Source organism: Malus sylvestris, chromosome 2 (assembly GCF_916048215.2).
Source record: "Malus sylvestris chromosome 2, drMalSylv7.2, whole genome shotgun sequence".
NCBI lineage: Eukaryota > Viridiplantae > Streptophyta > Magnoliopsida > Rosales > Rosaceae > Malus > Malus sylvestris.
In genome coordinates this window covers 31,590,874-31,607,452 of record NC_062261.1, presented here as the reverse complement: position 1 = coordinate 31,607,452, position 16,579 = coordinate 31,590,874, and the positions used below count along the sequence as shown (strand labels likewise).

The 16,579-nt window shown below is 35.9% G+C and overlaps 2 protein-coding genes and 2 long non-coding RNA genes across 5 annotated transcripts; 2 read left to right on the top strand and 2 right to left on the bottom strand.

Moving 5' to 3' along the window:
• Nucleotides 1-1,054: 1,054 nt before the first annotated feature.
• Nucleotides 1,055-2,482, top strand: LOC126582370 (uncharacterized). Its single transcript, XM_050246516.1, has 2 exons — nucleotides 1,055-1,635; nucleotides 1,713-2,482. The coding sequence occupies exons 1-2, from the start codon at nucleotides 1,273-1,275 to the stop codon at nucleotides 2,199-2,201; spliced, it is 852 nt and encodes a 283-aa protein (XP_050102473.1). The 5' UTR covers nucleotides 1,055-1,272; the 3' UTR covers nucleotides 2,202-2,482.
• A 3,119-nt stretch (nucleotides 2,483-5,601) lies between these two features.
• Nucleotides 5,602-6,369, top strand: LOC126582455 (uncharacterized). The gene is made up of 2 exons (XR_007609534.1): nucleotides 5,602-6,053; nucleotides 6,085-6,369. It is a non-coding gene; the product is annotated as an uncharacterized LOC126582455 (long non-coding RNA).
• A 2,479-nt stretch (nucleotides 6,370-8,848) lies between these two features.
• On the bottom strand, nucleotides 8,849-12,762 carry LOC126582130 (G-type lectin S-receptor-like serine/threonine-protein kinase At1g11410). 2 transcript variants are annotated; one of them, XM_050246148.1, is made up of 7 exons: nucleotides 11,387-12,762; nucleotides 11,002-11,124; nucleotides 10,529-10,707; nucleotides 10,186-10,396; nucleotides 9,860-10,097; nucleotides 9,584-9,737; nucleotides 8,849-9,500 (listed from the first exon to the last, which is right to left on the bottom strand). In XM_050246148.1, the coding sequence occupies exons 1-7, from the start codon at nucleotides 12,687-12,689 to the stop codon at nucleotides 9,195-9,197; spliced, it is 2,514 nt and encodes an 837-aa protein (XP_050102105.1). In that variant the 5' UTR covers nucleotides 12,690-12,762; the 3' UTR covers nucleotides 8,849-9,194. The 2 variants fall into 2 exon arrangements, with proteins under 2 accessions (XP_050102105.1, XP_050102110.1); XM_050246153.1 differs by having other exon boundaries at nucleotides 10,529-10,704.
• Nucleotides 12,763-14,852: 2,090 nt separating this feature from the next.
• Nucleotides 14,853-15,610, bottom strand: LOC126582422 (uncharacterized). Its single transcript, XR_007609521.1, has 2 exons — nucleotides 15,446-15,610; nucleotides 14,853-15,125 (listed from the first exon to the last, which is right to left on the bottom strand). It is a non-coding gene; the product is annotated as an uncharacterized LOC126582422 (long non-coding RNA).
• Between the last annotated feature and the right edge of the window lie 969 nt (nucleotides 15,611-16,579).

Here is a 16,579-nt window from a genome sequence, read left to right as displayed (position 1 = left end):
GCTAAAGCTCTAATTCATATAACTTTGGTGTTTCTTGATCAAGGACTTCTTCTCAACAAGCATTAGTAATATTACGACTTTCGTGAACATTTAATTAAACAATCGTTACTTTATACTATAATTTAGTGGTATTTATTTTTGTTTGTAAGTGAGAGGTCTTAGGTTTGAATTTCATACATGGCAAGGTTGTAACCAATTTATTTCAAAAACCAATTATCACAACAATTGATTACTCATCAATCCAACTTATCATATGGAAGTTTAAAGGTGTTGGATGAACCATATTGTGTTCATAAAAATAGTTGAGTGAGAAAGTAGGGGGGGGGTTGGTTTTCAAATGAGCAACTTTATGGGAATCAACAAAACCACCTTACCATTTTTTTAAAATTTTTTTAATGTGTAATACAAACGTTTGGGAAGGTGAAACAAGCTCCTTGCACAAGAGAACAACTTATTTGGCACAAATACGTGATTTCGTGTCATGGATAAAAACTTACATGTCTTTTTTTATTAACTTCTGACACTATCATGATATATCCATGTCATATAAGTCAATCTCTTTGTGGAACCAACTTAAACTTATATTTTTTTTTTTTGAATACTACATGGGTTTACAAAATTTTGTGGGAATTCTTCCTCAAAACAACTCGTGGCAGATTAACGAAATTTCATGCATAATTCAGAATCGTTCATATTATAAATTATTGTTTAATGATCATCGATGTAAACATACTTACAAAGTGATTTACTATGAACTGTTCCAATCATAAGCATGAAGTCTTGTGAATCAGTCATGAAGTTTTTGAAGAGAAATGCCTTCAAAGTTTTGTGGAGTTGAGCATTGTTGTTTGTTTCTTTGGGAAAAAAGAATAAAAAAGAATAAAAGAGAATGAAACAAGGTAGGCAGTGTGCAACGTGGTCCACCAAAACAACACATGTTCATGGGTTATCTAGTAGCCATTCAAACTTCCAAAGGCGCCGGATGTGATGCATGGCCGAAAAACCAGTGGCCTGGAAGGCATGAACATGTAGCCAAGCCAGCCATAACCCTCAGAAAACAAAAAAGCATTTAGCAACCCAGTAGATTTATGTGTATGTATGTATATATATATATATATATATATATATATATATAGAGAGAGAGAGAGAGAGAGAGAGAGAGAGAGAGAGAGATTACATAGCTAGAAAGTGTCCTCTAATCCACCTTTTTTTTTTGTTTGGAAACTATCCACCATTAGCTGTTATATTAAGGGAGTTTTGTTAAGATTAACGATGGTGATGAGTAGTATGTCGATAATCTCGACAATTATTTTCCCACCACCTCCTTCTATTTTCATGACAGCAATGTCAGTGATTAGCTTCACGTCATTAGCAAATGCTGGGGTTTCAGAGATTAGAGGAAAGCACATGCAGTATTCCAAGTTCTGGAATTTCAATAATCCTCAAAATTTTGCACCAAAACTTGAAAAGCAACAAGAAGTAGTAACATTGTCCGGTAGAGCAGGCATGCTCGTTGCTTATACTCCCGCCTTCGTCGCTGCTTTCACATCCTTGCTGTTTTTTTCCCATCACGATGTCAGATCTCTACTGCTCTCTTCAGCTCTAACCCTTCATTTTCTCAAAAGGATTCTTGAGGTACGTACATACGTAATGTGTATATGTGTGCAATATATACATATATATAATATATGTATCTGCATGTACATGTATAGGTTCAATTTGTTCACAAGTATAGTGGAGGAATGGGCGTTGATACAGCAGTTCCGATCTGTCTGAGTTATTTGTTGTCGACTGGAAGCATGATTTATGGTCAATACCTAAGCAGCCAAGTGCTAGGGTTTCCAGAGCCAGCAATTGATTTGCAGAGCGCCGGCATCGTCTTGTTTGTAATAGGAATTTCTGGCAACTTGTACCATCACTACCTTCTTTCGAAGATGAGGTCGAAGCCAGGTGAAGAGAAGGAGTACAAGATTCCCAAGGGTGGTTTGTTTGAACTTGTTATATGCCCTCACTATCTCTTTGAAATCACAACATTTCTTGGGGTTTCTTTCATTTCTCAGACTCTCTACGCTTTCTCCTTCACCGCCGGAACCGCCCTCTACTTGGCCGGAAGGAGCTATGCTACCCGGAATTGGTATCGTTCCAAGTTTAAAGATCATTTTCCCTGTACTTTTAAGGCTCTCATTCCATATGTTTTCTAATTAAATTCATGAGTAGATGATGAGTATGGTTGATGCACAAAATTGGATCAATCTCGGACCAACTTAGATGCAACTACAAATTCCACAAATACACAAGAACACAATGATATATCATGGTTCACCTCGAGTTGAGATCCACGTTGATGCAGTTTCCGTTTCTACTAAGTAAATGTAGGTTACGTTGGACAAGGATGCTTGTTTCTTTTAAGAGAGTAAAGTGGTTAGTGGAGATGTCACTGTGCAAATTTCATATAAAATCCTTCCATGTTATTTGCTGATTAGATTTGAAGCTTTTGTGATTAGGAGTTAAATTTGATATCAACACCAAATTTATTTTGATTAGTTTAATTGTGAATCTCTTATTGCACTAGCATTTCAGCCAATAAAAATTGTATAACAAATTTTTTTAATAAATGTAACCATTTAAAACCTTACATTAATAGAGAAAATAATATTTGGCAATTTGGTTGGAAAAACATAAAATTTGATGTAAGACTTCAAACCAATTATAATTTGACACTTCCATTGGAGATGGTCTAAGGGGTTGTTTTATTGTCATCTCATGTATTGATGAATACAAAATATCTTATCTTAATATGCAACTGGTGGATTATATTGGTATATACGACATGCCTTGGTATTTGCAGCCTTCTCTTTTAAGGCAGTGCGTCATGGTTTTAAACTAGATTTGGATAATGGATCGTGTTTGTCTTGTATGTTGTGTCATACTCGTTTTCTTAACCGATTTTGTTGTCTCAAATTCGTTATCTTAGCATGTTCGTAACATGTGACCTGATAACGAACAAACTCGTTAATAGATTGACTTAAAACCTATTATTTTCATGTCGCTTCGTGTTGGGTTAACGGGTCATATAAGAAATTGTCATGCCTATTGTCTAGACCTGAAAAAGTAGGTCGTGTTGCTGTTTTCGTACCATACCTGTTATCTTAACAGGTTCAAGATGGTGACTCGATAATGACCAAATTCGTTAACGGGTTGAATCAAAGTCTGTTATTTTTGCGTCGATTCGTATCAGATTAACAAGTCATGCAAATCGTCCTCTTCACTTTAGTCTAAACTAGTATATATATACATATACATATACATATACATATATATGGGATAGGATCAAGGGACAAACATTTTGACAAACATTTTTACACTCTTTTGTAACCTTTAGATCTTATAACATCCAACGGTGTTGATTAAGAGTTATGTGAAGACTTTTAAACATTAAATGAATTGGATGATGATTTGGATTATAACTAATAAGGAAAACACTAATTTAATTATATATATATATATATATATCTGATAAAATAATAGATTTTTTTTTTTAAATAGAACCCTAAAAATACTCTACCCTCCATCTTCCTCTTTGTTTGCCGATGAGGCCTGCAACTCCATGCCTTGGATGTAAAGTCTTCTCCTTCTTTTTTTGTCTGCCTTTTCAAACAATGAACCCTAGTGAACAATAAAACATGCTACTAAGCAAAGAGAGAGTTTTGCTTTAAGAAAAAAAAAATTAGGGTTTTATCTTGAGAAGGTTTAAGCGCTCTAAGTTTAGACGAACAGCTCAACCACTTTGTCACATCCATAGCAAAACTCTAACAACCCAAGATCCAAGAATGAAGATTTTGGATTTAGGCTTCTTCACTGCGGTTTCAGTTTCACATTTTTTCTGTATCAGATTTTAACCTTTTTTTTTTTTAAATCAATTTTATTTTATCAGATTTTTTTTTTAAATTTATATATTCCGCACCATCTCAATTCATTTAATGTTTAAAAGTCTCCACATAACTCTTAATCAACACCATTCAATGTTATAAGATCTAAATGTTACAATAGAGTGTAAAAATATTTGTCAAAATCTTTGTCCCTTGATCCTATCCCTATATATATCTCTATTAATTAATGAAACCCTCTTTGTCAACCAAAAGAGGGTGAAAAGACTACTTAGTCTTCTATCACACAAACAAAATGATGGGCAGTAATGTAATTTCATAGGTCCAAATTTTACTATTTTTTTATTAAAGCCTCATCTACAGGTGATGTTAAAATACATCTAATATTAAAAAAAAAACTAAAAAAAAAACCACCCACTCCCCCACGTTCTCTCTCTCTCCCTCTCTCCTTCTCATTTTCTAAAAAAATGTGTTCATACACACAAAGTCGGTAGGCAAATGTTATTATATATGGAGAGAATGTTATTATATATGGAGAGAAGAAACTACGATTAGCTTTTCGGGAAATTTCCAAACAAACAATTTCAACGAAATCTTTCAATTTCTTATTTTACTATGTTTAACTCTATGTATTCCTCTATCCGTAGAGTACATTGATAGCGTGTTTAGTAACCCGTAATCGGAATGAGAATAAGGAATCCGATTCCGATTACGGATTATACGTGTTTACTAAAATTGAGAGGAATCAAGAGTGCACGGGGCCCACACAAAAAATGGAATCCAATTCCAAGATTTGGCTGATTTGGATTCCCAACATAGAGAAGATATTTGGATTCCTGATTGCCCAAGCAATCAGAATGATAATTTTTTCCCTTTATGCCCTCACTTTCATTATTTCCAAGATTATCCTTAACCCTAGACTCACATTATGCACAACTCCATACATATGCCGAAGAGAAGAAACTACAACTTGAGCGAAAAAAATTAGATATTAAAGTAAATACTTAAATTTATAAAAAAAAACAATTTAATTATTTCTTACTATTATATACTATATCAAATTTTATTAAAAAAAGTATATAAAATATTTGATTTGGGACAAGGGCATTTTAGTAATCATACTGATTTATATTTCGATTCTGGTGAATTAGTAAACAACTTTATAGAATTCTATTCCAATTCCAGAAAGTTTTAGTAAACAACTTCAACAAGAATCTGATTCTGATTCCGTCTCATTTCATTTCCTCCTCAATCCAATTCCTTCTCGATTCAATTCATCTCAATTTGATTACGGATTAGTAAACACGCCCTGAATGTGAAATCCCATCCCTGGAATTTCATTGTTTTTTTACGTATCTCATTATTTAAATTTGTATTTCACGTTTGTGTTATTTTCATCAATTAATTTTAATTCCATTAATTTTTAGAATTAAATCGAATAGTTATCGGTTTGAAATTTCGTAATGAATCTTTAAAATTCGTCGACCTTTCGAGGTCACAAGTAATGTTTCAAATAAATCTTGAAGCCACGAACGCATAGGCGAAAGCCATTTGCAAGTCCGGATTTTAACGGTGTAGTTACAGATATTTGAAGTTGTGTTACTAAACTATAGATTTTAATTTATTTTAAAACTTCCACCTTGTGGGAAACAGGCCAATTAGAAATGGGGGAGGAAAGGAGAACTAATGAGAAAAAGGAGGAATAAGGAAAAAAAAAAGAAAAAAAAAAGAAAAAAAAAAAGAAGAAAGGAGGCTTCTGGAAAAAGGGAGAGAGAGGGAGAGATGGCGGAAGCAAAGGGATAGGTGAAGCATGTACTGTTGGCAAAGTTTAAAGACGGAATCTCAGAAAGTAAGATCGAAGAACTCATCAAAGGTTACGCCAACCTCGTCAATCTCATCGAACCCATGAAGTCTTTCAACCGGTAATAACAATAATAATACCAATTTCCAAGTTACTTGTAATCTAATCTCTCTTAAATCTTAATGTTCTTGCTTGGAGATTCTTTCATCTTTTTTTTGCTCGGAAATTTATTGATGGAGCTACCAATTTAAAGACTTGAATATCGATGCATTTTTCAGTCTGATTGATTATAATTGAGGGTATAAACATGAATTCTGAATTGTGTGGAAGCATTCTAGAAATGTAATTGAACCATACGAGTACAGGTTCTAAGTTGCAGAAAAAACTATGTTTCAGGTTCTAAGTTGCAGAAAAAACTATGTTTCAAGTAGCCTACCTTGGCTCTTGTGGTCTATGTCCTTATGAACTCCTTTTGAACGTATATTACGTGGTTTAAAACTAGACATGTTTGTGATCTAAACCCATCTAATTTCATGTAATTCCATTGAGTATTGATATGTCAAAATCATACTCAAACTTGAGTCCCGAAACTGCCAGACAGCAGCAAATACTGGGTTCCAGTTTTGAGACTCTATTTTGTAACTTGCATAACTTTCAACTTAGAACTCTGTTATCTACAAATCTTTTATGCTTTTAAAGTACACAAAACAAGCTTTGAAACCCATGTAAGTTTGCATCAACCGGTATAGTTTTGGGTGTTCAAAATTAGGTTTAATCTTGGTTGATTGAAACTGCTTTTCTGTAGCTTTTGTGGAGAGGGAGCTTTTTGCCTTTGCAATATTTGTTCTTCTCTTAGTTTTAATTCTAATTTACTGATGCATATTGAGTTTGTGGCTAAACTACGTTGTATGGTTATGTGTTGGGTTTCATAGAACCATTTTCTTATACAATTATAAGCTCAATGATTTAATGTATCGGTGCATTTATACCTATTGAAACGCATAAATTGTAACGCCCCGGTCCCCAAATATTTATTTTATTTCGAGAAATAATAATATTAGTGATAGGCCCAAAATAAAAATCTTATTTAGTTTATTATCCTTAGCTAACAACTCCAATTCAAATCCTTCATCCCACAAGCAATTTATAAGCATTATTCATTTTTCCAAAACATCCAATTTAAATTCCAATTTAGTACCATTTCTTTGTAGGGACCAATTTCCATTATGCAACCCTTATTCTTGAATTAATTTAACTTTACATATTTTATGGCTGCATCTAACATCTTGTTAGACTGCCTACGTACCCTCAACAGGGATCAAGCCTTTCGTAGTTCAAAAGTTCAAAGTTTCGAACCAAATACAAACTATTCATTTAATCCCATATACACCACAATCATATTAATATTTAAATCATAACAATTAGATAAAAAACAACCTACTTAAAATGATGAAATTCATATAACAACGCAAATGTCAGCTCCCTGGCCGTGCGCCGCTGCCCGACTCGCCAGAAAATTCAACTATTTCTAAAAATTCTCAAACATTATAGAAATGAAGATCTCAATGAGTAGAGAAACTTTCATATCTACAAAAAAGGCCAATTTTGCCTGAAAAGGCTCCAATTTCATCAAAACCTATCGAAACCCTAGAATTTGGGTGTCCTCAATTCGACTCCATAGCAACTCCGATGCCCCAACCCATGAATGGGCTTTGTTTCTTGGTTCATGGAGAGTCTAGTGGTGGTGTTAATTTAATGAAAACGTTTCCGATTTGCTGGATTTCGACCATGGGTCATACGACACCCACGAGTTCCTTTCTTCCAAAATTCTGAACCCAATCGTCTCAAATTTGCTAGGGAGATGGTAGAGGGAAGGTATATATGATGATTTAGAGGGTTATATCGGCCCAATACATCGGAAAAAAGAATGAATTTTACCAGAGAACCCTATGGGTTGCAACCGGGTCCGCGGGTCAAGGAAACCCAGCGGGTTCCTCTCCAATTCTCCTTCTCTCCTTTCCCTCCTTTCTCTCTTCACCCATTGGTCATCCTCCTCTCCCCCCCCCTTTTTCTCCTCCCTTTTTTCTCCCTTTATAATCCATCTCCACTGCCCATATTTTCTGTCTTTAAATCTCGGCCACACACGTGGCCTTCCAGATTTTTCTTCAAAAATCTGGAGTTATCTTGAACTCAACTATTTTACTAAAATGCCCTCAACTTTAAACGTTAATAACTTCTTCTTTCTAACTCCGTTTCACGAATGGTTTGCGCCTACGCGTTCGTGAGGTCGAGCTCTATTCAAAAATATAATTTTTGACCTCAAAAGGTCTACGTATTTTAAATAATTAAGGTCCAAACTTTAAACCTCGTAACTAGTTTAATTTAAAACTAAACTTACACAAATTATTATAAATTCTTGAAAAATCAAATAAAAGCTCAATAATATTCTTGATTTAATTCTTCATAATCATAAATCGATTTATTTTCGATTTTCTCCACATATTTATATATTTAAAGTTTTCAGGGTATTACATAAATCACCTATGGTCCAGAATTATTTCCATTCAAACGTATTGGCAGTGACGAAGTTATTATAGATCAACCAAAATGACATTTGAATTGGGTGCTGTTAAATTAGTTAGTAATTCCAAGTACTTTGACTAGAATTAAAGTTCATGTCATGCATTTAGTAATGTCTTATATTTGTGAAAATGGAATTGGTCATGTTGAAGCATCAATGTACCAGTGACTAAAAGCAATGCTCAGGAGTCTAGTTAGGGGAAATACGACAGACAATTACGGAGTCTGATTATACTAAACTTCGTGGAATCTTATATTATTATTTATCTCATTGGTTGATTACTCTTGTTGGGTGCTACTTGATCGTGTGCATAATTGGATGACTTGGATGGTAATTGAATTATTGCTTTTGTTGGATGTCTATTGGTGGGATTATGGCTTGCTTTGATATGAGATGGATTTCGTATCGGACTTTGTAAAACGTGAGGTATGTTAGGGAACTACGAATGGCTCGATTCTTGAGTTGTGCTTTGCCTATATCTTGGAGGTGGGGTATGTTAGAGATACGGGTATTTGGTGACATCACGTGTTGATCCTGAACGTATGTCGGGATCGGGGTGTGACACTGAATGTACAGAAATGGCTATAATAGAGTTTCTGTTATTTGTATTAACAACTACTCTAGGAGGAATGTTTTTATGCGTTGCTAACGATTAAATAACTATCTTTGTAGCTCCAAAATGTTTCAGTTTATGCTCCTACCTATTATCTGGATATACCAAAAAAGATGTACGGTCTTATATATATATATATATATATATATATATATATATATATATATATATTGTGGAACATGTCAGATAATCCTATGCCTTTCTTTAGCCAGCTTCTATTTCTGTACATGTCACATCATTTATAGAACTAGCTCCTTCAGTACTTATATATATATATATTGTGGAACATGTCGGATAATCCTATGCCTTTCTTTAGCGAGCTTCTATTTCTGTACATGTCACATCATTTATAGAACTAGCTCCTTCAGTACTCGTTGATGGATCTACTCTAGTACAACTCCTCTTCAACAAAAATGCAGGCTGTGTTGGGGAAGGAACTGCTGCCTCTTTACCTAGCATGAAAACAACCGCCGACATGGTTGGCCGGTCAGCAGCAAACTCTTGCACACACAATAGGCCAATTTGGATGCATCTCACAACTTCGTTGACATGGTACGATTCGCCTATGGATGGATCAACGATTTCCAAGGCATTGCCTTCTCTCCACAAGTCCCAAACCTAGAAGAGTTTTGAAAAAAATCAACCAAGCATGAATAAAGTAGGGAAAATCATTGTTTACAAATAGGCTATAGTTAGCTTACATATCCAACCAAATTTGAGTGGGGATATTTTTTGTGGTAGTAACCGGAATTCCTTCTGCCAGTTATGATTTCTAGCAGCAAAACACCAAAACTGTACACATCAGATTTTACTGAAAAAATTCCTTCCATTGCATACTCCGGTGACATATAACCACTGCAAAAGTATAAAGAGATCATGGTGAGACTTGTTCTCGGAAGGTGGAATTATTAACCTACTATTATGGTAAGCTCTAGCCAATTTATATCTTCAATTTTGATGAAATTTAATTAACTTACTATGTTCCGACCACACGATGTGTATTTGCTTCACATTGATCCCTTGGAAATATTCTTGCCATACCAAAATCTGCTATTTTGGGGCTCATAGATGCATCCAGTAGAATATTACTGGCCTTTAGATCTCTATGGATAATCCTTAATCTCGAATCTTGATGAAGGTATAAAATCCCTCTAGCAATCCCACAGATAATCTCAAAGCGTTTTGTCCAATCTAAAAGATATCTTTTTGTTTCATCTGAATACAGTAAGAAGTTGAAACCAAATCAATTCTTGTTAACTTTAGCTTCAAAACGAAATTAAAGGAAAAAAATAAGAAGACGTACCAAAAATAAAACAGTCCAAACTTTTGTTTGGTACGTATTCATAGATCAGCATCTTCTCGTCATCTTCAACGCAGCAACCTATAATCTTGACAAGGTTTATGTGTTGGAGTTTCGCAATTATCACAACTTCATTCTTAAACTCTTCAATTCCTTGACCAGAATTCTTCGATAGTCGTTTCACCGCTATTTCCTTTCCATTATGAAGTACACCCTGAAATTATAATCCAAGCACTTATGTTACCATTCATTTTTAGAGGCATCAAACATGAATTGCATATTTGTTGTAAGCTTCTAGGTTAACCTGAAGTTATGCATCATTCGGAAAATTATAGGAGCTAACTACCTTATAGACTGAGCCAAAACCTCCTTTCCCAAGCTTGTTCGCTACAGAGAAATTGTCCGTGGCGGCTGCGACGGTTGTTTGATCAAAGAATTGTAATTCTGAGTTTATTTTACTTTGATCATCGAGATCGAGATCTGTTCTATCTTCCATGAAAAACATATTTTTTCTCTGCCTGCCTGCTGTCATGAAATACATAATTAAAAAGCAATGCAGTGTTATAGCCTTTTGGTCACAAACAATCAGTATTGCGCGACACTACAAGAAAACTTACAACAACCGTTGGCATTAGTTGTACAGAATAGAGTGAGTAAAAGTCCTCATAGTATACCCGCCCAGTAGCCACTAATAAGTCTTTTACCACCTCTATTCTTACAACTAATATTAGCGATTGTAGTCGTTTATTTTAGTGTTGATGTAATGGAGACCGACACAAGAGGGATACTAATTAAGATGGAGAAGCAAAATTTATTTACCTTTGCTCTTCCTCCTTACCAAGTAACACAAAAGGAAAACTAGGCCAAGGAACACAAGAGCGGATAATAGTGAAATTGCCAGCCTTGCCTTCTTGCTAATTACAGAACCATTTGCAAATTGAGCTACAAGGATATAAAATAAAAATAAAAAACCAACGAATTCAACAGTTGTGAACTGTAAACAGTAGCAAATCACTATAAAAAATAAAGGAGAACTATGGGGTTTTATCATGTGCGAAATAATTTGGGATGTAATTAGCCAGGCGGATCAGGGCAAAGTACAGCCGGGCAACAACTATCCAACAAGATTTGTCTCGTATTAAAGAAATTTTGGTTGAAAGTGTACAATACAAAATATTGTGAGAATGAAAAATAAAGAGACTACCTAGAGTAACTGCATCAACTCGTACATACAAGTCCTGCCCAACATTTGAAAAAGTTCTTGTGTCTATCAAGTCCCCGTACCACATCACGCAACCCTTCCCTCCTCCCCTTTCATCTGCACGCGCGTATGCCATGCAAGAACAATTCTTCATGCACTCTTGCTCACACCCTTGCAGACTCAAACTCATATTCACACGTGCCTTAGATGAGTCGGGTACCTTCACACGTGCCACCTTAACAAACCCTTCCCCTTTTTGGCATGTAGACGCTCCCAATTTTCTCAGGCATCCACCCAATCCATCTCTCAGATACAAGTCCTGGGGGAACTTGGGTTCAAATCCGGGCAGACAAAGGCAAGAGAAGTTATAATTACTGTATGGGTCGCAGTTACCATTTGGACCACACTGTCCATAGTTGTCACACCACTCACTAGGGCTAGAGCTTACTTCGATCCATTTGTTTTCTTGATCTCGCCATACGAACCGTTTAACAATTCCTGATTCATCTAGCACCCCCCTTGTGAATACTGAGCCATTTGGAACAGTATACATCATATATATCTCATCTTTATCGTTCACAAAGCTGCGGACACTATTAATTGTAAATTCAGGGATCCCGCTAAATCTCTGGCCGGTCCAAGTTCCGCCTCGAAACCATTTTGTTTGACCCTTGTAAAGAATCAACTGCGGAAACCCGGTTGGGTCAATCTCATACGAAAAATTCCCTGTTCCGGGATCATCCGGAGACTTCCGAGATGTTAAGCGCCTGTTCAGCCCTGACCGCCGGTTCAGCCCAATCTTCATTAATGGAAGCAGTGTATCTGAGGGGTAATCAAAGCCTTGCCACAGCACCCTTGGGCTATTACCATTGTTCTCAAGCAATACAAGATTTCCTGTATCCAAAAGTTTGGCTATTACGGAATTGTTTGGCGAAGAGACTGTGACATTAGCAGACCAAAGAGGGTTATTTTGGTCCTTCCCATAAATGACAAGGCCTCCATGATCTCCATGAATAGCTAGGAGCCAAGTTCCAGCAATAGGAGTTATGGGGTTGTCTCTGTTTGCAATCCAGACGATTGTTTGGATTGGAATATTGTTGTACCAAACTCCGATGTAACGGTTATGAGAATTGCCTGGGCTAAAAAACCCTAGTGCAAAGATTTTAGTGGCGGAGAGAAGAACGTCGCCATATCTTAGGGGTTGGTTTGGTGTAATGGCATCCAGGGCAACAGAAATGGAAGAGGGAGGAATCACAAGGAAGATAAGCAATCTAATTATGACAAAAAAGAATTTAGTAGAATTCATGGTTAGTTTCTCAGGGTTTGGTTAAGTGCTAAAAAGGTTGCTTCTTTTAATGGCAAGCAGAAACAAAAAGCCCGAAACGTTGGATTTTATTTTTCTCCGGAGATTGCGCAACGCCAAAGGCTTCCAGTTGTTGGATTCACCCGCGAATTCCTTTCGTACATGTCGAAAGCTCCACTTCATTAATTCTGACCACACCCCAGTTGTATCCAGTAGACTGATAAAGACAACTTTCTAATTGACGTTTCTGTGCATGCGAATGAATGGCAGAGCTAACTTGGCTTCGAAGGGACCAATTTGAAAAGTCCTAGGGTTTTTTATTTGGCATGCAAAGAATCACAGGTCAACTTCTTTTCTCCTGTATGAATCCCATCAGCCAAAACCTAGATGAAAAGTCTTACCTGCTTCGTATGCAATGCTGAAGTTTGATGACCACAAACCTCTCATTCTTAAACACTAATTGATGTGAACGCGTCTGTTTGCTTTCAAGTTCCCACCATAGTACGTCTCACAATTGACAGAATTAGCTAACTAGTCTAAGTATAATTTCTCTATCGCAAGTTCGCAATCGTAACTAATAATTCTGATGCCCTACACGTCAATGCACTCGAAATATCTTAAAAGAGTTCAACTTTAGCGATGTCACATCATTTAAAGAATTTTCTCCTTCAGTACTGGGTGATAGGGTCTTTGCATGTGGTCCAATATCTTAGTAGATAGGATGTTGGATTTTCACCCATATGTCTTACGTTCGAAGCTGCACCCTCCCCTAAATTGTTGGCTAGTTTCAAACTCTCCCCTCCCTTTAATAATAATTAAAAAAAAAAAAAAAAACTGGGTGATGGATCTCCACTATTATAACTCTGATGCTGGTTGTTTTGGTGAAGGAGCTGCTTCTTCATTACTTAGCATGAAAGCAACCGCCGACATTTTGGCCGGTCCGTGGCATATCAGAACTTGGTTGACATGGTCCAATTCACCCAGAGGTGAATCAATGATTTCCAAGGCATTGCTTTCTCTCCACAAGTTCCAAACCTAAAACAAATTTAATAGCTAGTTGATAAAATTGCTTTCTTCTTGTATTCCCGTGTTGTGTTGTATTCTCTTGTGGTCATACAACAATTTTGTTGTTAACTTGACGTATCCCTGTCCCATATCTATGTCTGTGTCCATGCATCGTAGCCACAAACTGTTAAATCCCCTAATTATCTCCATCTCCGTCAGCACTCATCATGCTCATTACTTAGTTGACTGTTATTCTTAGTATGGTCAACTCCCGGTGACCATTCGTGAATACTTTGTACCAAGACGGGAAAAACAGGGGTAGACTTTTTTCGGTAATTAACCGATGTACATTCTTTGTACTAAACTAGGATAACCAGAGAGGAATCAACATTCTACCAAAAATTACAACCAAGACCTTTTTTTCTTCACTTAAGTTGGGTAACACATGACATTACAAAAGACAATGGCAAGAAATTTTTATTTGAATACGACGTACAACTTAGGTCGTTAGCGGGCTTCTACCGCAGTTATTGTTAAGTCGTTTATCGAACGAATTTCTCTTTTTGATGCTTCTGAGTTTGGATTTCTGGATTGTAATATAAATGCAGGTTTCTTGGGACAGGGATGAATTGTTTCATTACTCAACATGAAAAACAACTTCCGACATGGTTGGCCTATCCGATTCACTTTCTTGCACGCAAAGTAGACTGATCTGGATGCATCACGAAACCTCATGTGCAGGATATGACTGATCCAATGATGGATCGACTATACCTAATGCTTGCTCCTCCGTCCACATATCCCAAGTCGGATGCAATTTGAAACATCATTTTAGCGCAAACTAGAAATTACGCCCGTGCGTTGCTGCGGGAACTAGCTGTTTCAGGCGTAATCGGATGAATAAAACACATTTAAGTTGAATAAATTCAACACAATTATGAACAAACAAAGGGATACACGAGTGAATGAGGTCGATAAGATAAGCAGTTCTGCTTTTATATACATTTAAGTAAGCTAGCATATAAACACATTGTTTAATGAGTGGGAAGAAACTGAACGTATTTGATTAGAAAGAGATGGTTTCCAAAAAAGTTATGTTTCCTTAAGAACAGAAGAAACATGTAGTTCACACAAATAATGTGTCCGAAAAGGCCAAGGAGATTACAATGATTATAGTCTGGTGTAAGCAAACCTGATATACTACAACTGATGCATATAATCCAATTAAAATGTTCATGAAAACTGCCAACACGATACTTGAAACAACCACAATTAGCCACATAATGATTGTCAAACCAACAATAAGGATGCAAGCTATTTCAAGAAATGGACCTTCTCGAGCAAAATGATACTTACTTGTTCCTTGTCCAAAACCGTTGGTGCTGCTGCACATTGTTATCAATTGTGGGTTGATCAAATCCTTCATGGCTTAGACTGCATGAAGAATTAGAAACTAATAGATGAATATATGCTGTAAATCATCATATAAATGTAATTGCACTTAAAAAAAAAGGGAATGAAAAAATTGAATTCTATTTCATCAGTATGTAACTGCATGAAAAGTTACATTGAATGCAGACTCAATCAATTTCCCCAAAATCATTGTCAACTGAAAATCAATACCAAACCCATAAATACCACCACCGAATTTGGCAAAACCCAAAAAAAAAATTGCAAAAATTTACTCATATAATCACATAAAAACATGAAATTTGAGCACCCATTTGGCCAAGTTAAAGGATAAAGGCACTCACATCATCGTAGTACTCTTTGGGAAGATCTTCTAATAATGGTTCTTCCTTTTTCTTGCTCTTCCTCAGAACTGCCATAAAAAAACCCAGAGAAGCACACAAATTTAGAAAAGAAAAGGTCCAAAATTGCCATAAAAAATCCAGAAAGCATACGAATTTATCAGAAAGAAAAGTTCAAATTACAGAAAGCATACAAGTTTAACTTGGCCAGAGCCTTGCATGTGAGGAAGATGACGATAGGATTCCAGAGACAACATCCACATTCTTTTTTCTTGGGTGAACTAACCGAACCATATTATATACTAAAACGACATAAAAAATCATTCACAAAAGATTTGGGAGTTGGGACGCTAACAAAAACATTTCTTTCCTAAACAAATACACAACCGCTAATCTGGGTTTGGTCAATTTGACTAAAACGGTGTGCTATTTTGCATCTAAAGCTAGAAGTAGGAATAACTGAGTAAGTTAATGAAGGCAAAGCAGAGGGTAGGAAGCAAAACATACCAAGAGACCAGTAGGCCATCGACGCCGGTCTGCCGATGAACACCGTGTACTGGTCGACAACACCCAACGACGTCGGCCCAGCAAAGAAGTAAAAGTCGAAAACACCCCCAATGACCTTGTAAGTGAGATAAGTCCTTTTGTAGAACACATCCATGATATTGCTGTTGATTTGAGAGATTTTAATGGATTTATAAATCCATAGATTTTTATGAAGTTTAACTTATTTGTAAAGATTCTATGTAAAATTTTGATTCAATTCCCTCGAAATCTCATGGGAAGAGGTGAGATTTGTGAATGCTTAAAATACACTACAAAATCTCTCCAATTCCCTCTAATTCCTCAACTTTTCCAAATTATCTAAATTCTAATTCTAATTGAATACACCTAGAATATTATAAACTTCTTTAAAATTCTAATTGAATACACTTGGATTTTTAAGGATTTTAATAAACTATCTTAAAATCCTGATTGAATACACATTGAATTTCAGATAATCACTTAAAATTTTGATTGAATACCCCTAAATTCATTAAAAGAATTAAAATCCCTCAAAATCTCAATTGAATACACCCCTTTAGACTAAGTAAATAATACTTAGAAGGGAAATCTTAATACACCGAATTTACTTAC